Raw genomic sequence first — 25279 nt, forward strand, 5'->3', positions numbered from 1 at the left:
TGTAAGCAGCTCAAGCTAGGGTAAGCGGCTAACGCTAGCAACTGTACACAGCAACGGTTTATTCAAAAGTGTTTTAATCATAATCAGGGTCAACAGTGCGATAAACCAGCTCTTCTATCTGCTTCACTCAGTCGTGTTGTGTCAAGTTAAAAACCTGTCGCTGCCCACTGTTATTTTTCTGACTCTTGCAATGCATTGTGGTCTATATTGATTGATGTGGTGAGCAGCGGTGGATGCTACTTTTCAAGGTGCATTGGGAGAAACTTTGAATGCACTACTTTTTCACCAACTGGACATTCGGACGTAACTAAAAATGGCGTGACCCATAAATAGTGCCCCCTGTTGGGAATAGAGTGGACATTTATACACAGCCAGTCCCATGTGACGCGTTATAATGCTATTTTGTCCTCAAAAACAGACCTGGAGTTGTGTTTTGTTTCATTCACACGTTTAAGTAACCGTTTATTATTAGTCTGTACATCTCCAATTGCTCTGTTCCACCTTGTGATGTCATGAAGTGGTAGTTTACAACTTAACAGCTACATTTTACACCTTTAGTTCAGTCGAGATTAGCAATTCCAGGGCTGTAATTATCCAAATGATGCTAGTGAAGGTGTGTGGAGTTTAAAAACACAGTGGAGCACTTCCCGTATTACCACTTGATGACATCACAAGGTGGAGCAGAGCGTTTTCCAGAGTGTTTTGAGAGAAGAACTCAGCCTAAACATGCAGGATTTGTGTGTTAAACATGTGCAAATGAAGCAAAACATAACTCCAGGTCTGTTTTTGAAGAGGAAACAACATTATAACATAGATCAGAAAGCAGCGTAACATGGGCCCTTTAATGTTTTTAATTACATTTGCAAACCAATTCAAAATATATCACTTTTTGCAGTTAGTTTTAGACGTTTACACTTGCAGCTCCGGGGACGATCGCTGGATTAAGTAACCATTTAAACTACTTTCCGTGACAGCTGAGGTAAAATAAATAAATACATTTTCGTTTACATTTCAAACCGCATTTTGTAGAGTGAGTTCGCAGCTAAACCTGGGAAAATATTTCTTTTTTCTCCCCTCAAAGACAAGAGTAACGGGCCGAGCGGGAGCGATGTCTGCCGAGCGAGGCGTTTGTGACAGCCAATTAAACACAGGAATCAAAGGTGGGGTTTGCGTCGCCTGATCAAAGCTCCCAAAATGACTCACCGCGGCTTTGACTCGCAAATTCCTCAAAGGATGGAAAGGAAGAGAGCGCATTCCATTAAAACCATGATACAAGAAAAAGTACCCACTCCCACATACACGACGCGGGAGGGGCCAGTACTACACTGCAAAAAGTGAGGATGTTAAACTTTGACTAGTTCTGACTTAGATCTATGTACTTCAGTGCAATGTTACTTCTTTTCATTTATTTCTGACTACTTCTTTCAAATTTCCCATTTCAAGTTAAAAAAAATACTATGGTAATCTTATTAAATCTACTCAAAATCTAGATTAACAGTTGATTAAATAATTCAAACTAGGATATTGTGGTTTATTTTATTTTTTATATATATTGTATTTTCCGGAGTATAAGTCACACTTTTTTTTCATAATTTGGCCAAGGGTGCGACTTATACTTAGATGAGACTTATATGTGAAATATATTTGTTTATTCTTAATTGTTATGCATTTTTTGGCTGGTGCGACTTATACTCCCAAAAATACTGTATATATTTTTTTGTTTTGTTTTTAACAGTTCTCACATGTCAAAGTAGAACACACAAACAGAAACATGGAAAAAATTAAATGGATAAAAAGTATAAAGTATAAATAAAGTATAAGTATAAATGATTTGTTCAAGTGTTATTTACATGATGGACTAATGGATGGAATTATTTGACTTGTGTGTTTAGATTTTGAACTAATTTAACATACACATATTTCCTGTTATTTCAAGTCAAATTATTTACCAAAGATGTAGGAAACGTGCATTAAAGGGCCCATATTACATTGTTTTCTATGTTATAATGTTGTTTCCTTGTCACAAACAGACCTGGAGTTATGTTTTGTTTCATTCACACATGTTTAATGCATAAAACCTGCATATTTAGGCTGAGTTTTGATCTCAAACTGAAAACACTCTGTTCCACCTTGTGATGTCATCATGTGGTGATACAGGAAGTGCTCCCCTGTGTTTTTAAACTCCACACAGCTTCACTTGAATCATTTGGATCATTTCAGCTCTGGAATTGACCATCTTTACTGAACTTAAGGTAAAATGTAGCTGCTAACTGGAAAAAATACCACTTAGTGACATCACAAGGTGGAACAGAGCATTTAGAGCTTTGGTGATTTAGACAGATGAATAATAAACGGTTACTCAAACATGAATGTGAATGTGAATGAAACAAAACACAACTCCAGGTCTGTTTTTGATGCAATAACAACATTAAAACCTGACTTAAACCTCACACGAGTCCATTTTCAAGCTAAATAATCTTAAAACTAGCTAAAAATGTCGCGAAATGGGCTAATCGTTACAATTTAAGTCAGTCAAACCTACTTGAACTGGCAGATCTAGAGAGCCATTCGAGCCCATGCTGGTTATCCACGTTTTACAGTGTAGCGTTGAATCAAAGCGCGGGACGCAAACAGAACCTAATTTTGCTTGGGGGAAATAGGACTGGTAGTAATGGATGATTTGGGCAGAGGGATTTCTCCGTCCTGGCGCAGCCGCGGAGACATTACGCTTGTTTTATGTCCGCTCACCGGCTTCCATTAACAAGATGGATCCTGCGCTCTCCGTCAGCGCGCTAGCTAGCTTACTAAATGAGTTCATTAGTTCACCGCCGACACACACAAGCATATGATCGCTCCACTATAGACAAACAAGTTTACAGTGCTGACAGGAGTGAGTGAATAGAGGTGGGAGTGGGATTTATTTATTTATTTTCCTTCTACCTCTGGATGCTATCAGCGCTGTCAACTTGTCAACAACTATGCAAAACAGGTCTGAAGGGATTTCGCCGGTCGACCTAGCCACGGGAGGAGAAAATTGCTTTTCACGCCGCTAAAAAGATACAACTTATTTCCCGTCGCCCCTTGCTCTTTGTTGTCGTTGCTACTACTAGAGTGTAAATACAATTCAGTAGAGCGGGTTGGCAAGCTAATTTCGGAGGGAGGCTAACGCGGAGATGCTACGTTTAGAGATCATTAGTTACATGGAGAGCGCGGCCCTGAATAACCCCAACAAGCTGCGCGAAGCTGGGAGAAGTAAGGCGGTGTCTGCTACTACTAATTAATCCTTCTAGCAGTGAGTTTTGGAAGTATGCTAATGGTCCATATGAGTGCGGGCTGAACTTTTGAACCTAAGAATAGTATGCAGTACGCACCTATAATATTCAAAAATGTTGTATGCGCTGGAGAAAATGAGCTCTTAAATGTTGTGAAATTGTTATATTTTGCGCAAAAAATTAATAAACAGCAGCAAGTCGTTATGAACACACCACAGTATAGCATAATAAAAGTATTATCGGAACCTAAACTAACTATTCATGCTTTCATTCTGGTGTTAACTTGGGTTATCTCACAGCGGGAGTATCTCAAGATGGACTTTTATGAGTTTGACGACTCACAAATATCGTGAGAATCCATCTTGGTGTGCGAAAGTTATATAAAAGCAGCTCAAAGGTCAAAAGATTGTCAAGATCCCAGTCTGTCCTTGTGTTTCCGTGCTGTCTTTCCCCACTCCCTTTTGTGTCTGCGCCGGGAGCTGGGCGGAGTCTCTGGCACCACCCACTACACACCCGCAGCCCACGAGTCCGTGTATCCCCCGTGGTACAGTTCCGCTCGGCTCAGTCTCGTTTTCGTGCGTATGATCTCAATACTCAGCTGGTTTCTCTCGATCCCGCTCCTCGGAACTACTCTACACCTCAGCCTCCGACCCAGCTCACCTCGACCGGCACAAACACCTCCGCCTCTGACCCCGCTGCCTATGACCTGCTTGAAAACATCAGCCCACGACCCCGCTCTTAACTATCTGTTCGTACATTTACATTTTCATTTCCGTGTTTCTAAATAAACTCTGTTCAACTTTTTACCCTGAGTCTGAATCTTTGGTCCCCCAGACTTTACGACAATGATCTAATTATAAAGTATTTTTATCTTAATGCGGTTAACACTGTTAGCAATCAAGTTGTTGTTAGCGTTCCTGTGGCGGCACAACTCAACTCCCTGATAGTTCTAAAACGCACTTTGAAACTCATTGGGGTGAATAATTAGGATGCTATAAAAGCGTTAGGAAAGTAAGGAATCAGAGTGGAACATTTCTGACCAGTTTTTAAAAAAATTGGCCCCTTTAAATGGTGCGCAAAGGGACTAAGGTGCCCCTCACGCACTGTTTGAAACACGTCTGAACAATAACCGCTGGAGCTAGTAGGATCTTTGGGTCAGAAAGTCTATGAAACCACAGCACAAAGTCGCCATCGTCACCTTAGATTTCAGAGGCGACGGTGTTGGTGAAAGGCATCGTGGGTAGACATGGACGCTCTATAATTGTACTCACACTCGATGTCCAGGAACATGCTCTTCTGGTGGCCCCCGATCCTGCTCAGAGCCTCGCAGTCGAAGCGGCCCAGGTCGGTCAGCTTCACCCCGCTGATGGTGAGCTCGGATTTACCATGACGACCTCTGACCTCCACGCGACTGTCTGAACTCTAGAGCACAAAAAACAAACACGCAGGACAAATACAGCATTAGAATTAGCATATTGTTGTTGTAGCATTATATAACATAGCGGGGATGTAAACAAAGCATGTGTAGTTTGGCCTACTTTAGTTTAGGGACCACATTTTATGGCTAACTTGTAGTAAAAGGCTAAAAATGTGCTTTAATTAGATGTTTTTAGTGTTTATTAAGTACCAGATGTTTTTTTTTTACCATTTAGCTGTGAAGTATTTCCCCAATAACACTCTAATTAGGCGTCTTGTCATTAGCATTACTAGCAATTAACGTATATAAATTATGACTTTAGGCTAATCAGTGCTTCACAAATACTACAGCTGAATAACCACTTACTAGCATACGATTAGCGCTCAGTTAGTTAGCCGTCGTTAAATCATGATTTCAAATGTTACAGTAGAGTTTATCAATACAAAAAAATTTTACAAAGATAAAAATAATGATGAACTATGGACCATGTGACTAAGCAAAATATTGAAGTTGGTTGAAAGTGGTTGAAATATAAACTAAACCACAAGAGGACGCTGTAAACACGCGTTTTGGGGCGGGGAACGATCATTAAAGAAATGTTTATCTTAATGATCTATGAAAGGAGCAGGGTTTATACCAAAGACGGTATAAAAAAGTGGATAAAGTCAGTGTGACGTCACCCGGTCAAACGAAGCTCATCGAGGCTAGCAGTTATAGCGGCGAATTTGGAGCTGAATTTCGCATTTGGAATTCCGACTGCGAGTGTCATAGCAACCAAAGAGCCAATCCGAAGACAGGCCAGAGCTCAGTAACACTGTCAATCAAACCTGTTGCTAACGCTACCGGGAGTGACATCAGGGAAAGAAGGCACCTGATTTGTTTGTTTTTAATGTTCATATCTTGATTTGGGGACAAAATTCCTAAATAAAAACACCAGGGTCATGTAGAGCGGGTTTATACAAACATTTTAAGACCAAAATGACGCCCATGCTCACTTCATATTAGCAGGTTAGCTATGTCCATTTATACATACAGTGTACGGTTTATACGATTTATGTTCTCCTGTTCCTTTTGTCTATACCAAAAATGAAAGGCACTGTTATGGCTTTCTTTACCCTAAATGTTTACTTGTATTTTTATGGATCTTCTTGACCTAACTGTCGTAATCCCATCTGTTGTTATGCACAGGTGTCTGTCCAGCGGCCTCGAGCCACTTGGACTAGACTAAACTGGTACTATTGTTTTGACGGTATAAATACGTTGTACATATTTTCATTTGAGGGCGAAACAACACTTTTTTAGGGACAACAGCTCTTTAGCGATTGTGCGCACAAGTGATTCAATAAACCAGACTTTTTGATTCAAGGCAACTTCTCTGTTGGTTTTATATTTTTAAGGTTTTTGCTGTTAGAAATTCCATAACATAACATTTTGATGCCGACAAAATGAAATGGCACGAGCGAAAAATAAACAAATAAATAAATAATTTCCATATTTTTCCCTAATTTTCCCACGTACGATCTCATAGCTGCGGGGGGTAAAACGGCGAAGCATTCCGTGACATCAGCTTCGTCGTTCCAGTCCGCTAGGTGCTAATCGTTTCAGAAAGTGAGCTAAGACATTACAAATTACAGCTTTATCAGTTAAAGTAAGGCACCTTTATGCAAATCCAAAGAATAAAAGAAAACCTCAAAACTTGCTAGAAAAAAAAAGAATGTAGTTGAGTGAAAGTTGATTGAAAAGTGGCAGGTTGGTGATCCGCGATGCCCCTTTGTCTCAGACCACGTCGACAGAGTTGGAGAGATAAAGCTGGATTTATTACAAGGTCATTACCACTGTATGAAGACGGATGGCTCCAATCCGAGGTAACGGGTCAATTACCACGACAGGGCTATCACTCTGTAATCGACGTGATCGCTAATGAGAAACAACAGCCAGGAGCATGCGGTGTCTGCTAGCTAACGGTTCGGGAGCTAGCATGCTGTTAGCAACAATTACATGACTAAAAACACACCAATATAAACTTAATCGCTTGCATTTTTAATCATTAGTTCCTGTATTGCGTAACAAAGGTGACGCTAATGATAAACTGGACACGTTTTATGGCAAGAAATGTAACTTTGAAGGGTTGAAACTACTGAGGTGTGGAGAGAAAACGTAGTTAAATCAGACCTATTTTTCATTGTCTGCTTCATAGTTACAATCCGCGACACCCGTGGATGATTATGTTGTAATTCGCACATTTGAAATCGCAATATTCATCTAAAACGACTTAATAAAAGGAACAAGTCCGCTCAATTCCACGTTAGAAAACTGCGGTGTCCAATGGGAGCTAGATTTTTTTCATTTGTGCCAAAATAACTACGCAACGCTGCCGAATCGTACGCGTATCGTCGATTAAGAAAACAAAATTGGAAAACGGAGTAAGTACGTCACAGTGGGCGTGTACTGGGTGGAGGTGAAAACGGGGATGGCGTCTTGAAAATAAGTGATTAAAGGTTGCTCAAACATGCACGAATCACTCCCAAAACAATTTCCACACGGTAAATGAGAAGAAAACAACTATGAACAACAAAAAAATGAAGCAACAATGGGTACAGCATTTGCTCTTGTTTCATTCACCGCGCCTTTCCGTGAACTTTGGTGTGCGAGTGATTGGTTGTGGTCAAAAAAGGCAAAAAAAAAACAACATTTAATCTGATATAAAGTAGGTTGATTTATGTAAAATATTCACGGTTCATGTCAACAATGCACCTCTCTCTGAGCAGCTTGAAAACAACTTTGTAGTCTGTATAGAACTTATTTGCTGTCGAGATTGCCTGCCCTATGCAAAAATCACACAACCGGAATGTTAATGGTGCCGCCCGTGGCAACTTCCTGAACAAAGTCAATAGGGTGAATGAAAAATGGATACAGTACAGAACTTTGAAAGGCTTGCCAAGCTTGGAAGCACAATGCAAGACCTCATCTAAGGCAGTAAAGCCGCTGTACCTGATTTTTACGGTCTTGAAAATGTGAGAAACAGAATTAGTTCATTATAAAAGGTTCGCAGCGGTCCAAAGTTATTCCTCGCTTACCTTACGCATTCAGAGCATTCTAATTATTCACTGCGATGAGTTAAGAAGCCACAACTTTAAGAAACCAGAGCGTTATTTGCGAGCGAGTTTTGGTGTGAAAACAACTACCTTAATCGTGCACTTCCTGATTCTTCCTGAGTCAATAAAACGCATTTTAATTAGAAAATCCACACCACACCACACACAGCAGATTTATTTTGACTTCAAAAGCTTCTAATACAATATATCTGTGGTGGCGCGAGACAAATTTAGCCCAAATGCAATCGAGTACAAGCCCGTTAACTTTGTAATGGCAATGACCAAACCCACAAACCGTGTTGTTGTACGGGAAATTATAGTTTGGAGGTAAATGCTGTGTCCACTGAGCATAAAAAAAACACCGTACAATGTTCCTTTAGTGTCTTTGGACCATAAGCTGTATATATAAATGGACATGGCTAACCTGCTAGTCGCCACGTTCCACATAGGAGTGCGTTCAGCTCCGTTGACTCTGGCTCCAGTTCACTTTCTATTGAAAAAACTATCACCCCTCTTTGCGTAACTGCTGCTGTCAGACGCGTCATTTTGGTCTTAAAATGTTCGTATTAACCAAAATCCAGGGCCTAAACATGGCCACCCACTGAAGTCAACGGGCCAAGCTCAACGGCGCGTGTCGCGAGTTTAGCCTTTAGCGGCTAGGTACACCCATAGACCATGAGACTTTGCGTGACAAGAGTGAGCAGAGCAGGAGACAAGAGAATAATACATAAATTATAAATGTTAATGTTCTAAACCTGCGGCTCGTTCATGTCGTCCCACGTGACTAGTGGTCGGAATTCCAAATATGGAACTCTGCTCCAAATTCGCCGCTATAACTGCTAGCTTCGATGTGCTTCATTTGACTGGAGCCGAACGCCGTGGGTGACGTCGGCCTCACTCTGTCCACTTCTGTGTACAGTCTCTGCTTTGGACTTTGGACCTTGAACTCAGCCATCGCTTCTCCTCAAAATTGCCAATTACAGTTGCAAAGTTATCTTCAACTCCGCAACCTAAATTGACCTATATAGGCATTTAATTTAATCACAGAAGTTTCAGCTAAGCACCAATACGACGAAGCCATTTGTAGAGAACTCATTTCAGATTTGAGCAGAACAATTGGCGCAGCAGCAGCTCAGGGGACCATCATTAAAAGTGCCTAAACTTCTTCCTATAGGTTTGAATTGAGCAAACATCCCTCTGTGTACGGATGCCGGCTTCCCACATTTCAATCTAATTAGTCCATTAAGGCAAACGGAATCAAAGTACGGAGAGAAGAGACAATGTGTTTAGCTCAAGGCCTCCGAGTTAGCGTGGGGTGAGACGCATAAGGAAAGACAACACAGCAACGCCTGAAAACAAGATCTTTTGAACCCCTATATATAGCGGAGGAGAGGGATCCAGTCTGCTTGTTTAGCGCGCTCCCCCTCTTCTGCGCTCTTTGAGACATCTAATGACAAAAACCGTCTACCCCCACTTTGATCTGAGTTTCTTTTAAGTCTACACCGAGCTAAACAAAGCTTAAGTGCAATCTGGGTTATGCTTTGGTGACTAATTTGAAAGATAATACGGCTTTTGGGTGTTCTTTTTATGCGATGCCAAAGGTAAGGTGGTGATGTTATTCTTTGCATTTGAACCGATTTAAGTTGGAGGTGGGAATCAGCTATCGAAAAACAGGGAGAACATGCAAACTCTACAGAGACGGAACTTCACAAGCTGGTTATTTGTGTTCACTGCCAGTACAGATAACCATATAGCAACAAAGCTACGTCGTAATGCATTTTAAGTCGCTCCAGGGGTAACATAACATACTGTACGTGAACCTGTTTCAATTAAAGCTGGTAAGTTGATACGGAGCCAGTGTGCTGACTTTGGAAGTTGAAAAAAAATATTTAATCTAACTACAATTAAAAAACGTGCGCTCATTATTTTACATCTAGAGAGAAAAAAAGAACTTTAAGCAGTTTTGAACTTAAGAATTCACAAGTTTATCAAGTTTATAATTATCTGGAGAACAAATAATTAAAGCTTTTCATTCAGTTGAGTCAAAAAAGTCAGCTAGCATGCTAACCGCGTGTTTTTTGGTTTTGTTTTTTTTTGCACTATGCTAATTCAACATAGGACCAACGCCTTAGTGATATCACCTTTTTCCATTTAACGATTTTACGTTGGTCCGGTGCAAATAATTTAGATTTTAAGATGATTTATTAAAAATGTATTTGTTTATTTAACAAAAACCCACTGTCTTGCCCCAGTAAAAGTAATGTCCTGTCTGCATTTACAGTTGTCCCTCACTATATCGCGGTTCACCTTTCGCGGTCTCGCTGTTTCGTGGATTTTTTTTGTGTACTTTCACGTGCTTTTTTACATTGTATGATCGTGCATTGTGTTCTGCGTCCTGATTGGCTGTTGGACTGTCGACCATTGTCCATCAGTCTCCTCCGTGCCGTGTCTCCTGTCCAGTACAGAATGTGTTCAGACAAATTTACATAAACGTTGGATCGCAGTGTGACTCTGAAGTGCTGTACGTTTGCGATTTGTTTTCTCCCCGACAAAACCCACAATGTCGATGAAACGTTCTGCACCGACAAAGACGCCTACGAAGGTTTGAACTTTGAGAGAGTTTAAACGAGAGAGAAATGTGAGAAAATGTTAACGCCTGTGTGAGAAAAGTGTATAAAGTGTGTGGTGAGGGGTTTTACAGACAAAAACATACAGAATAATTGTAAAAGATAAAGCTAATACTTTGCTGATTTCGCTTATTGCGCGATAGTTGTTCTTGGCTCTTTACCGTCATGTCAAAACTCCCCGTTGTCTCTGAGAATTGTCAAAAATTAACTAGTTCTTCCCATGTTTTTCCTATATTTTAAAGTCATAAAACATTGCGTACAGCACCTTTTACACATTGATACTAGTGAACTATATTTAAACCGTGTCAACATTTCATTTTTAATGTAAGTTTCAGGCAACATGGGTTTAGACTTGTTTTTCCCCACTAACACAATAACATTAAAAGCCGACAGATGTTTATGATGCTTTATATGTGCGCATAGACTTTTGGGGACCGTGGCGTTCCTCGTAGACCGCGGCATCACAAGCCAATGATTCCTGTCTAAGCCTCCTTGATCCCACACTCCACTCCGCACTATACCCTTGATACTGCATATGCTCTTGTACGCAGCCCTTTTCACGTCCCCATTTGCACATGTGCGAGTGTAAACATCCAGTGTGTAGACAGAGCCATGCGCCAGCCCGATAGCATAGCCTGTGCTAATACTCATCATGTTTCTAAGTCCCGTAAGAATTCTACATGTCGCCCTCTGCTCTGCTCGTGTCGCTGCTACTTATGAAGCGCGCGCGGATTTATCAACGTTACGTAATAAGACTCGTATTACTGTAATAAATCAAGTGATGTCATAGATAGATAAAAGAAATTGAGAAACTGATCATTCTCAAGCCTCAAGTCCACAGCTTAGCAGATAATGGGCTTGATAAACAACACGCATGTTCGTTATAGCCCCGTTAGATTTGTTATACTTTCACATGACGACCTTTAAAACGCTTTACGCACGCAGCAACCTATCGCTAACGTTAAGTCTAAGTGAACGTCACCCACAGCGTTCAGCTTCAGTCAAATGAAGCGCCTCGAGACTAGCGGTTATAGCGGTAAATTTGGAGTTCCACATTTTGAATTCTGACCGCGAGTGCCATAGCAACCAAAGAGCCAATCCAGAGCAAGACTGTTGAAGGTAACGCCCCTTCCCGCACGCACTTCTGGTTTGAGAGAGGGTGAGAGCCTAGCAACGCTGTCAATCAAACCTGTTGCTAATGCTAGGGGGAAAAAAGGCGCCTGATTTGTCTGTTATTAATGTTCATATCTTGATTTGCGGACAAAATTGCTAAATAAAAACCTCAGGGTCATGCAGAGCGGATTAATTCGAACATTTTAAGACCAAAATGACGAGTCTGACAGTCAGTTGCAGAGAGTGGAGTGACAGTTTTTCAAGCTAGCAGGTTAGCTATGTCTGTTTATATGGTTATGTCTGTTTTTAATTTTCATATCTTGATTTAATAGCGAAATAAAAACACCAGCACGAATAAATAAGAACATTTTAAGACCAAAATGAGAGAGGAGTGACAGTTTTTCAATAGAAAGTGAATTGGAGCCAGAGTCGGCTCGCGGATTAGCTATGTCCAATTTTATATACAATCTATTTTTTTGCTTTACACGGGATTTTTTCATTCAGACTACGCATGGTCATGACAGACTATACTTTTGTAGTCACAGCTGCCCTGGGGTAGACTAATGAAAGCGAACTAGCCACTCACACACACACACACACACACACAACAAAAACACACACAACACAAGGCGGGTGAAATTTCTTACCAAAAGACACAACAACAGTTTCAAATGGCTGGCGCTGGGATCAAACCGTCTTCCTTTGGGTTGGTGGTCAAACACTAACCGCTATGCCACTGCCAACGTACTACAAATAATGCATGTACTACTATCAAAGGCGGAAAGTACGTAAATACTTCAAATACATTTTTTTAGGTTATTGTAAGCTACTAAAATAGCTCACTAGTACTTTGAGTAGTATTTTTCAAGCGTAGTTTTAATTTCTGGCAGCAGTACTTGTAATTAAGTACATTTTCACGCATGTTACTGTGTTTTTACTTGAGTACAAATATTCAGTACGTTTTTCACCGCTGACTTTTCCGATTTTTAATGTTCCTATGTGGTTACTACGATTATTCCAGTCCAGCTACCACTGTTTTATGGGTTTTGGCAATATGGAAATACAAAACCCAAAACGACAATTCATTGCTTTGGACACGGACTTGGACTGTGGAATATATATTTGAATCCGTGAGATAGTTTGCCAGCACCAGTCATCCGGAATTTGCTTTGAATGGGAATGCCGAGGACGGGATGAACTTCGAGAAGGAAGCTAGCAACACAAGAGCTCGCTATTCCAGAAATTACTCGCTCAAACCCGCCACCGCCAATGGACAACCGACGGACTACTTTATATTCAACGCGCTATAGTACCGGAATACAAGAAGTACACATGCAAGAGGCTACAGGGACACGGGAATGCCGAGATAAAAGGAATATGGCGGAAGAGCTGGGGGAGGAGATGAAAAGGGGAAGCGTCTGGGGAAGTAGGAGGGCAGACAATGAAGAAATATATGGAATCAGGCTTTGTGATCTGTCAGACTTCAAATACGCCGTGTGTATGTGTGTTTTTACTGCGCACGTATGAAGAAGGATGCAATCTCCAAGCTGCAATATGTTATTCCAGGAGATAGACGGAGCAGAGGACCGGCAGTTCAGACAATAAAAGCCTCAATGTAAATGTCAAAGGAGTGGGAAAGTACGGCAAAATACGGCTAAGGCGGGTGAGGGACGTGTACCGCCCTGGAATGTTGGGCAAAAGAGTAAGAATTGTATAGAGTTGACTGGGAAAATGAAAGCGAAAGTGCATGATAAGAATAAGATGGAAAAGACCAGAGACCTCCAACAAGGCGGAGTTAGCATGCTAGCTGAAATGTTGGACTAAAGTGCTGAATGTGAATGAATAACATGTAAAAGAGCAGAGATTTCCACTAAGGCGTTGGTCCTAGCTTAAATTGGTATAATGCAATAATTAAAAAAACAAAACAAAAACTAAATAAAAAAATATGGTTAGCATGCTAGTTGAAATGTTGGACTCAAGAATAAAGATTTCATGGAGTTGACTGGGGAAATGAATGGTCAAGTACATGATATGAATCAGATGGAAAAAAAACAGACCTCCACTAAGGCACTGGTCCTATCTTGAATTGGCATAACTCAATTTTTTTTTAAAAAACACACAAAAAAAAAGCAAAAAAAAAAAAGAAAAAAGAAGGATATCATGCTAGTTGAAATGTTGGACAAAAGCTTAAATAACACGAGAAAGACCAGACCTCTAAGGTGTTGACCCTATTTTGAATTGCCAAAAAAAAAAAAAAGAAGAAAAAAAAAAGAAAATTGTGGTTAGCATGCTAGTTGAAATATTGGACATTAATGTTAAGGTACATGACATGAATAAGATGAGTAAGACCAGAGACCTCCACTAAGGCGTTGGTTCTAACTTAATTTGGCATAGAGCAAAACATTTTTAAAATTCAAAATGCAGTTAGCATGCTAGTTGAAATGTTGGACACAAGCTTAAATAACATGAAAAAGACCAGAGACTTCTACTAAGGCATTGGTCCTTGAATTGGCACAGTGCAAAAAAAAAAAAAAAAAGAAAAAGACATTTACGGTTAGCATGCTAGCTGGAACGTTGGACAAAAGCGTAAAGATTTGATTGTGTTCACTGTGAAAATGAATGTTAAAATGTATAATGTGAATAAGAGGAAAAAGACCAGAGACCTCCACTAAGGCGTTAGTTCTATCTTGAATTGGCATAGTACAAAAAAAAATAAAACACAGTTAGCATGCTAGCTAAAATGTTGGACAAAAACGTAGAGATTGCCTGGAATTAACTGTGAAAATGAATGTTAAAGCGTTGGTCTTGTCTTGAATTGGCATGGTGCAAAAAAGGAAAAAAGAAAAAAAATCGCAGTTAGCATGCTAGCTAAAATGTTGGACAAAAGCGTAAAGATTGCAAGTCGTAACTGCTTTCTTTCTCCAATGAGTCAGGAAGACCTTAAGTAGCTCAATCATGAAACCTTTGTTAAATAAGAATGGCAAACTTATTTCGAAGACTGAGCGAACTTTTTGAGAAAGTAATTTTAAAAAACGATTTTGCATTTGCTTTTGCAACAATTGGTTTTTCAGATTTTAGAATGTGATGACGTCATACAGCAGTACTTTCAAAAGAAATATCTAAAAGGTAAATCGGCAAATGCTCCTCGTTTCTATTAGTGACTAAACTCTATAACTTGCTATATTTGACCTAAATCTGCAGTTAATGGAGCCATATTACGCAGTTTTCAGATCTGAGTTGTGTTTTGTTTTATTCACACATGTTTAACACACAAACCCTGCATATTTAGGCTCAAATGTTCTCGCAAACGGAAAACACTCTGTTCCACCTTGTGATGTCATCATGTGGTAATACAGGAAGTGCTCCACTGTGTTTTTAAACTCCACACACCTTCACTAGAATCATTTTGATAATTTCAGTCCTGGAATTACCCATCTCTACTAAACTAAAGGTAAAAAGGAGCTGCTAACTTGAAAAACTACCACTTCATGACATCACAATGTGGAACAGAGCATTTTGAGCTTTGGAAATGTGGACAGACTAGTAATAAAGTGTTACTCAAACGTGTGCGATTGAAAGAAAACACAACTCCAGGTCTGTTTTTGAGGAGGGAACAACATTATAACATGGCTTTAAATGAAAACAAACAAACAAACAAAAACCCAGAACCATCAATGCAGGACAATAATAAGAAAGTTAAAGGTCCACTATGTAACTTATCTTGCTTGTCTCCATTGAAATGTAATCGCTTTGCCTGGAATTTAGCAGAATATGGCACTGAACCCGTCTTGAAATTAATAAAACAAAGTGAATGAAACAAAACACAACTCCAGGTCTGTTTTTCAGGAGACTTTCCAAAAAATATGACCTGGCAAAATCAATGTCTTACCTGCATAAACGCCTGACATTTTTTTAATAGAAAGGGCTATAAAATCCTAACCCTAAATACAATCTGCATAATCTCTTGTATAAATGTTGATTAATGTTTATATATGTAATTTAAACTGTTTCTGAGCTGGCCAGATATTTTTTCATTGTTTGCTTGCATAAAAGTTACTCAAAAGTACATTCATTTTTATATTTTTCTTCTACCTAAACTGGTCTTACACATTTATTTAATGCATCAAAGGGAAAAATAAGGATGGATATGTAAAATAGAGGTAGTTGTGTGAAAAAAGGCAAAAGTACATGCAACTTCAGCTACGTTTGTGAGAAGGTAACGACATTATAACATGACGTAAAGCTCATAAGGGTCAGTTTTGTGTCATATCAGACCTTTAACCGCACATATCTTTTTTTAATTTTCATTTCAAGCTATATTTAATTAACCAATATAGACTAATTATTACAGTTTAAGTGAGTTAAACCGACTTGAACTGGCAAAACTAGAGATTCTAGAAGGATTTCAGCCCTGGAATTTCATCATCACATCAGTTCACGTTGTCACTTTCTTATTGCCAGATACGAGATTCATATTTTTCATTCTTTTTTGTTACAGGAAGTACTGTTCTCAATACATTCTGGCTTTAACATCTTTATTGTAAGCTACAGAACGACTCCTTCGAAAATCCAAACTCCGCAAAGCTCCGAACAGCAGCTTTAATCTTTTCGAAACGGTCAAACCAGGGCACGTCAAGACCCGAGTTTGTAAAAGTAACAGCATTGACTAAACACCTTACTTTTATCTCATCCACTTTCCTCCAAAAAGAATGTTTTTACAATCAGCCAGCCTCCCAAGAACTAATCAATACTACTCCTGGATCCTCCCTTCCTTAACTTACCCAATACCTCCACTCACATTAAAACAAAACCCACAGCACTCCATCACTCCAACAATCCCCGCTCTTACACAATAGCCCCTACATCATTTCATAATTAAATTCTCATTAGCATGCTAGCAGGGGTTGCGGCGCTAGCTAACACACACGTAGCTTCCGCGCTTCAGAAAGTGTGTAGCAGTGGCTATGCAGATCGGAAGCGCAAATTGAGAGCTGAGAACTCCGCCTTAAAACCCAAATGACTGGTCCCATCCATCATCCCCGGCGGCGGCTGCGTGCTTTGTTTGTCTTTGCTTATGTTTTGTGGTTTTATTTATTTATTTTATTTATTTTGTCGGCGCGGAGTCGCTACACCATCAGAGTAATTGCATTTGCGGTGAAAAGAGAGCCACTCTAGTCTCATTTTCACCCGTGATTTATCAAGGCCCCGCGATCCGAGCCAACGCACACACTCATTTGTCTCCTCCGCTGACCTTTATTCCACTAACGGCGGCCATCTTTGTTTTGGGTTTTTTTTTTGGGTGATCGCGGGAGGTGTGCTTGATTTGGGTAATGCAAAAATTGAACACAGATATTTTTGTTTTTTTCACATAATTGTTAGAGTAAAAAGTGGAAAAAAATATTTGAAAATTATTTAAAGTGCCCGTATTACGCTGTTTTCTGATCTATGTTATAATGTTTCGACATCACAAACAGACCTGGAGTTGTGTTTTGTTTCATTCTCACATGTTTAACACACAATATTTAGGCCGGGTTCTTTTCTCAAACAGAAAACACTCTGTTCCACCTTGTGATGTCATCATGTGGTAATACAGGAAGTGCTCCACTGTGTTTTTAAATCTTCACTAGAATCATTTGGATAATTTCGGTCCTGGAATTTCCAATCTCTACAGAACTAAAGGTAAAAGGTAGATACCAACTTAAGAAACTCCCACTAGATGACATCACAAGGTGGAACAGAGCATTTTGAGCTTTGGAGATGTTACAGACTAATAATAAAGAGTTATTCAAAAAACTCCAGGTGTGTTTTTGATGAGGTAACAGAATTAAAACAAGGCTAAAAGTTCACAAAAGTCAGTTTAGCATAATATAGGACCTTTAAATATAAATAAATAAATAAAATTGAAAGCTGCTTTTATTTGAAAATGCAGAACCATCAATGCAGGAATATAATACGAAAGTTAAAGGTCTACTGTGTAACTTATCTCGCTTGTCTCCATGGAGATGTTATCGCTTTGTCTGAAGTTTTGCAGAGTATGGCATTAAACCCATCTTTCTCCATGATTTTTTTTTTTTTTATTATTATTTTTCCGAGGCATTTTAGGCAATAAAGCAAACCATCAATTGAATAAATGCAATATAAATTTGTTTAATGCTTTACTGTGGAACTGTAGGCAAAGCAATGACATCTCCATGGAGACAAGCAGGTGGTGGTCGTTACATAATGCACCTTTAACTAAAAAAGAATTATAAATAAGGCAATTGATGAATTTTGAAAGAAAAATCTACTTTTTGTTTACGGTTGCCATGACTACTATCATTGTTCTGACTGATATGAGAAATGTAGACGTCGTAGTTCATTATAATCATCACAAAGCATAAACAATAAACACAAAATTTAAATTAAAATTGATCAATCCCATGAATATGAACATGCCTGAAACAAATCACGTGCTTTTATCTCCAACTGAAACATATTTTTTCCCAACTAACAAAAGCTCCGGCGGCCATTTTTACTCTCTGCCAGATCTGACACTCATTCAAAAGTAATTAACAAAATGGCTTCCGCGAAGATGGTCTGAAAATGAAGGTGAAGGCGCCGTCTCTGTGTTTACGAGAGGCCACATATGGTCCGCCGTCATCCGTCAAACAGCGCACAGGAAATGCATGTGTTTTGCCGATGACCCCTCAGCGCGGCTTGCGGCGATAAATGCATCTAATTACAATGTATGGCAGATGGCAATTATTACGTCAGCTTTCATTTTACGAGGACATACACAAGCCATTACCGCTAATGTGCAGGCGTTCTTTTATTAGTCACAGACACACAGGCAAATAGAATTACAGGGGGCGCGGGGAGGGCAATACTCCGGGACAACGCTAACAACACAGCGTTTTTTAATACACAATTAGCGGATTAGCACTTTAGCATTAAGTTTTTATTAAACGTCTTGTGTAATAAAAATTAAGTTTCAAATTTGTGTCGCGGGTATTGCTGTAAAAATCTGACTTTTTGTTTGAAACGCAATTGACGCTAATATAAATTCTATCCGATTTTCAGAGGTAATACTCAGTTAAAGGTGCTATATTACACAAAATCGACTGAAAATGAGATTTAAGTCGCGTTATAATGCTGTTACCTCCTCAAAAACAGACCTGGAGTTGTGTTTTGTTGCAGTCATACTTTTTATTATTCGTCTGTCTACATTTCCAAAGCTCAAAATGCTCTGTTCCAATTTGTGATGTCATCAAGTGGTAGTTTTCAAGTTAACAGCTGCATTTATCTTTAGTTCAGTAGAGATTGGCAATTTCAGGGCTGAATTTATCCAAATGATTCTATTGAAGGTCTGTAGAGTTTAAAAAACACAGTGGAGCACTTCCTGTATTACCACGTGACATCACAAGGTGGAACAGAGTGTTTTCAGTTTGAGAGAAGAACTAGGGGAAAGAAAGCGCCTGATTTGTCTGTTGTTAATGTTCATATGCTGATTTACGGACACGATAGCGAAATAAAAACACAAAAATCATGTAGAACAGGTAAATATGAACATTTTAAGACCAAAATGATGAGTCTGAGCAGCAGTTACAGAGAGAGGGGAGACAGTTTTTCAATAGAAAGTGAATTGGAGCCAAAGTTGATGGAGCCAAAAGTGCGCTCATGCTCACTTCCTATTTAGAGAGCGGCGGTTTAGCAGGTTAGCCATTTTATTGCTGGAGTCGCGTTCTAAAAATAACCCGCAATAGGCGAAGTACTGAGCTATTTTTTACAATTCTTCTGTATGTTTTTGTCTGTAAAACCCCTCACCACACACTTTGTACACTTTTCTCACACAGGCGTTAACATTTTCTCACATTTCTCTCTCGTTTAAACTCTCTCAAAGTTCAAACCTTCGTAGGCGTCTTCGTCGGTGCAGAACGTTTCATCGACATTGTGGGTTTTGTCGGGGAGAAAACAAATCGCAAACGTACAGCACTTCAGAGTCACACTGCGATCCAACGTTTATGTAAATTTGTCTGAACACATTCTGTACTGGACAGGAGACACGGCACGGAGGAGACTGATGGACAATGGTCTACAGTCCAACAGCCAATCAGGACGCACAACACAATGCACGCTCATACGATGTGAAAAAAAACATGTAAAATCCGTGAAACAGCGAGACCGCGAAAGGTGAACCGTGTTAAACAAAGACAATGTGCATTTATACTGCAGTGAATCCAAAATGAATCAGCGTTTGTCACGGGTCCAGCTCATGTTTTTTATTATTTTGAACTAGCGCCGCTTGTAACCTCAGCTCCGTGGAGAGGGTGCTGGGTTTCCCTCCCTGCTCTCCGCCCGGTCAGGAGGTCACTAATGGGAAAAAATCTGTCATAGAATCGCGGTCTCCAAGTCAACAACGCGTTCACTTTCCAACAACTCACAAAGTCATCCCCGAGAACTGTCGATAAATGTTTTACAGTGTATTTCAATAGACAACGGGCATTTTTCTCCCCGGGTGCGTTCCGAGAGCAGAGGGGTTGTCTGGGGACGCGCTAGTGTTATTAAAGCTTCTGAAATACTCATTAGTGACAGCCATGACACCAGACTGCAAAAACACAGCCCATTTTCAAAGTTCAATTTAGACTTGGTATTTGGCAAGTACAAGTTCTGTCCTTTCTGCTGTAATGGCATTCACGGTAAATGAGAGGTGTTTGTCAAAATAACAGCCGTATTTTTGAACTGGGATATAAATCTCGGAGTAGATCTGTTCTGAGGAAATGTTTTGTGAAATCTGAATTGAAAATAAAGTGCAATTGAATTTAATCGTAGCTACACGAGTATAAACAAAGAAAAGACGTCTCGTACTGGTAAGAACTTTGAGCCATACTTTTGTGATATAAATGAGATGGGCGACAGCAGGTCAGCTGGTTAAGTGTTTAAACGTCCACTGATTCGAAGGTTGGCGGTACGATTCCAGCTCTCACAGACGAACGCTGTTGTTGTGTCATTGGGCAAGACACCTAACCCTCTTATATGTGTGAAAGTGTGAGTGGTTCCTTGATGTAAAGCGCTTTGAGTGTCATGAATGTGGAAAATATATAAAAATGTGACCATTTACCATTAAAAATATATTTGACTTTTTGTTTGCAACTTTGATTTGTTAAAATGTAGTGAGTGAAATCCTATGCTGGCAATCATAGTATAAGTTTTTGGTAAAGAGTGTATATTTCTTGTATTTTTTAACACTCAAAAGTTGACTTTGCTTTGCCAACTACTGCCAATCCTTCAGTCACATATTCATACATAAGGAAAATAGTGTTTTGCCCAAGGACACATTGTCATATGCACATATCGGAGCTGGAATCGAACTGCCGACCTTTGGGTTAGTGGGTGACCGCATTAATCACTGAGACATGTTTTGCTGCCAGTTATTCATTGCGATTAACTTCAATAGTCACAGCTGCCCCGGGGCGACTTGACAAAAAGGTGACGACATTCTCCACCAAAGCCTCTTAACAATGCCAGTTATTTACTCATTCAAACGCGAGGTAGGTAAAGTGTCTTGCCCAAGCGCACGACCACACTATGGCTATAGAGCATAACTCCAACCGTCAACCTGTCAGTCATAGGACAACCGCTCTAAAACACGAGACAATGTCAATTAGCAGTGATGTTACTATGTGTGATGAAATGTGATGAAGCTATTGTTAAATACAGAGGTATTAACCATAAACCAGTTAAAGGTCCCATATTACACAAAATGGACTCTTGTAGCTTTAAGTCATGTTATAATGTAGTTACCTCCTCAAAAACAGACCTGGAGTTGTGTTTTGTTTCATTCACACATGTTCAAAATGCTCAGTTCCACCTTGTGATGTCATGAAGTGGTAGTTTTCAAGCTACTTTTTACCTTTAGTTCAGCAGAGATCGGCAATTCCAGGTCTCAAATCATCCAAATGATTCTAGCGAGGGTGTGTGGAGTTTAAAAACACAGTGGAGCACTTCCTGTATCACCACATGATGACATCACAAAGTAGAGCAGTGTTTTCTGTTTGAGGGAAGAACTCTGACCTGTCCATCAGCCCAACTCCAAACGTTTCAAGACTTTCGTGTTGTCACCTGAACACAATCTACTAATATTACTAATCTTACTGAACCTAAACTACCTCGATATCCTTGACCCTCCCTGGTAAAACTACAGTTCCCCAGCGCAGCGTAGCCTCCGGCCCCTCAGATGGCGCCGTCCTTACCCTGAGCCCGTCCATAAAGGTCTGCCCGTCGCTGGCTCTCCTCCAGGACACCTCGGGCAGCGGCTCCCCCTCGGCCAGGCACGAGATCATGGCGGCGCTGCCCTCCACCGCCGTCACGTTCTTCAGCTGGAGGATGTGAGGTTGGACTGGAACAGAGCACAGAGGAGAGAGGGGTGAGAATGGGGCTCATCGCATTGATTTCGACGGAGAATTTGAGAGCGGTTCCACCCGTAAAATCTGATATAAAGTCGGTTGATTTGTGTAAAATGTTCTACGTTCATGCGGCCAACAAATCAACACTGCAACGATTCTCTGGAGTCTTTAAAACGGCTCTTTAGTCTCTATAAAACCTATTTTTGTCAACAACGAATAACGATGGCGGCGCCTACGGCAACTTCCGGAATAAGATGGATGCATTGGTTTCAGAGTTATGAAAAATTATGACTGTTGCTCGAGTAATTAACAATAACAAAATACCCGATCTTTTGAATTGGTGGAAAAATGGTGCGGAAAAAACAAAATTTCTCAAAATACTGGGTTTGATCGTGATTGAATGTTAAAATCTGCTGTTTGTCGTAAGCGTAGATGTTCTTAGAGTTGCATAAGTCGACATAACAGTGGAACAACAAAATAAGATGCTAGTTTTAAATGAACGCTAACTTTAGTTTTTAGCGTTTAGCTTCATAAAATCTCCGTAGCTTTGTCATTATTGGGCAAACTGAAAATTCAAGTTGTCATGACAATTCCAATATTTAATTTGAAAGTAAAATGTCAAGAATATAATGTTAGTACATACTACGCTCTGACTTCGATATCGATACTATGGGTTTTAGTATCTGCCCGATTCCCGATATCAGGTGATACCAGTGTAAGGACAGAAAATGGCCTTTTTACCCCAAAAAACACAGTTAATTTATTACAGAATGGATCCACTTGTGGTATGTGTTCGTTACTTACATTGCAAATATCTAGTGATCTACTGAGTATAAATCAATATATATATAGTTCAAATATCACAAAACATCCAGGTCAACATCAGCCAGTACTATATTTTCTGGACTATACGTCGCTCTGGAGTATAAGTCGCACCAGCCAAAAAATGCATAATAATGAAGAAAAAAACATATATAAGTCGCACTGGACTATAAGTCGCATTTTTTGGGGAAATTTATTTAACAAAATCCAAGATCAAGAACAAACATTTTATCTTTAAAGGCAAGTTATAATAATAATAAAATAGAGAACAACAGGCTGAATATCAGTACATCACGCTAACGCTAACGTAACACATTTATATTTATTCAGCGACATGAAGCACAGACAGAACTGAACACGTGAACTAAATGTTAATAATTTCACATATAAGCTGCATCTGAGTATAAGTCGCACGGTAAATCGTCTTAATACATCAAGTTAAAGGCCCAACCGGGATATCGGCTGAATTGACATCACTGAACCGATACCTGATCCAGTGAAATTTCCTACATCAGCACCAATATTCCAAACTAGTATCAGTATCGGTGCATCCCTGTTACTTACTAGTATATTTACCCACTAATACTCATAGTACAACAGGTCAACTCTGAAATATTCTCTACACATTTTACTCAACAGGAGCCATTACCTCAACAACTTCGATTAAGACGTTTCAATTGACTTTGTACTGACCCATTACAAATACTTTTATAATAGGTTGTTATAGAAGAAGAACGTGTACTTTTTTACAAATACTCCCCTGAAAAAATACACAAAACTGCATTATTCAATCAGCATTATAACAGTAAGTTTCATGTTCCTTAAAAACTTCATATAAAACTCTGACTGGAATAAGCCCCTTAGACTTTATGTGTGTTATTATTTAATTATTTCTCATTTTAAGCCAAACTTTTCCTTAAAAAAAACTCTCTTTTTGTCTTGAATAAGTATAGATTTTGGAGATGAGCGTTGTGGCTCTTGTACAGTGCGATAAGGACTCGGTGGAGGGTGGGCCGCAGATATAACGCCCCAGAGGCCGCGCGTGTCGGGCCACACGGCGTCCCGTAGAATCCACGGTTTGCTGTTCTTCGCACTCCTTTGCACAGCGCTCTTAAGCCCCTAACGCGAGGATTGCAAAGTAGTGTAGTGGAAAATCCAAAAAAAAATAGCAGAAAGAAGAAGAGGTGAATTGAAAATAGGGTCTACTGCCGAGTCGGAGGAGGGCGGTGGCGGAGGGCGGGGGTCTCAATGGAACCAGCCACGATCACAAAAATATACACAGACATATAAATATATCCATAATCCTGCCAAGATTTGAAGGTATAAGTACTTCAAAACTACGTAGAAGTATTGTTACGGTGGACTATATGGATAAGTTTGCTGGAGGTGAGTCTGGTCCCCGCTTTGCCGAGAATGTTTCGCAGTACGGCATTAAACTGATCTTCATGGAGACGAGAAGGTGACGCTCCCAGGCCAATTTTACGAGTCAGAACCGTGGAGAGGCGACACCACGCACACTAAGAATGCCGTTTCTGAGAACAGCGTTTCCGCAGCAATAAAATATTTGTAAATGGTAGATAGATAATAGATACGTGTATACTGAGAAAGAAATACCTTCTCCAGACTTGCCTCTCCACAGATCTTGGCTTTAAAGGGTCCGCTTTATATTACGCTATTTTCTGATCTACGTTATAATGTTGTTTTCTCGTCACAAACAGACCTGGAGTTGTGTTTTGTTTCATTCACACGTTTATCACACAAACTCTGCGTATTCCTGTTATTCTCTCGAACTGAAAACACTCCGTTCCACCTTGTGATGTCATTCAGTCCTGGAATTGCCAATCTCTACTGAACAAAAGGTAAAAGGTAGATGTTAACGACCACTCCATGACATCACGAGGTGGAACAGAGCATTTTGAGCTTTGGAGATGTGATGAATCAAACAAAACATAACTCCAGGTCTGTTTTTGGTACAGTTGTCCGTTGCTATATCACGGTTCACTTTTTTTTGTGCAATTTTTCATGCTTTTTCACAGCGTATGAATGTGTTCTGCGTCCTGATTGGCTGTTGGACTGTAGACCATTGTCCATCAGTCTCCTCCGTGCCGTGTCTCCTGTTCAGTACAGAATGTGTTCAGACAAATTTACATAAACGTTGGATCGCAGTGTGACTCTGAAGTGCTGTACATTTGCGATTTGTTTTCTCCCCGACAAAACCCACAATGTCGATGAAACGTTCTGCACCGACAAAGACGCCGACGAAGGTTTGAACTTTGAGAGAGTTTAAACAATGTGAGAAAATGTTAACGCCTGTGTGAGAAAAGTGTATAAAGTGTGTGGTGAGGGGTTTTACAGACAAAAACATATAGAATAATTGTAAAAAATAAAGCTGATACTTCGCAGATTTCGCCTATTGCGGGTTATTTTTAGAACGTAACTCTGCGATAAAGGGCATTCGCAGGACTTTTTACGTACTATAGACTATTTGACTGGACCTGATGGAGTCACGTACTTGTCTCCATGGAGATAGAGAAGTTTAATGGTAAGTGAT

At 39.9% G+C, this 25279-nt stretch overlaps 1 protein-coding gene across 4 annotated transcripts in view; it reads right to left on the minus strand.

Annotated features, from left to right (window-relative positions):
• LOC117384024 (neural cell adhesion molecule 2-like) overlaps positions 1-25279 on the minus strand; it is a 509480-nt gene that overhangs the window by 69910 nt on the left and 414291 nt on the right. For all 4 annotated transcript variants that reach the window (XM_033981298.2, XM_033981291.2, XM_055228525.1 and 1 more), the window contains exons 8-9: positions 21754-21899; positions 4544-4694 (exon numbers count right to left, since the gene is read on the minus strand). In XM_033981298.2, coding sequence (XP_033837189.1) covers positions 4544-4694; positions 21754-21899 — 297 coding nt within the window. The remainder of the gene's footprint in view (positions 1-4543; positions 4695-21753; positions 21900-25279) is intronic.

The sequence above is a fragment of the Periophthalmus magnuspinnatus genome, chromosome 2 (assembly GCF_009829125.3).
Source record: "Periophthalmus magnuspinnatus isolate fPerMag1 chromosome 2, fPerMag1.2.pri, whole genome shotgun sequence".
Lineage (NCBI taxonomy): Eukaryota > Metazoa > Chordata > Actinopteri > Gobiiformes > Gobiidae > Periophthalmus > Periophthalmus magnuspinnatus.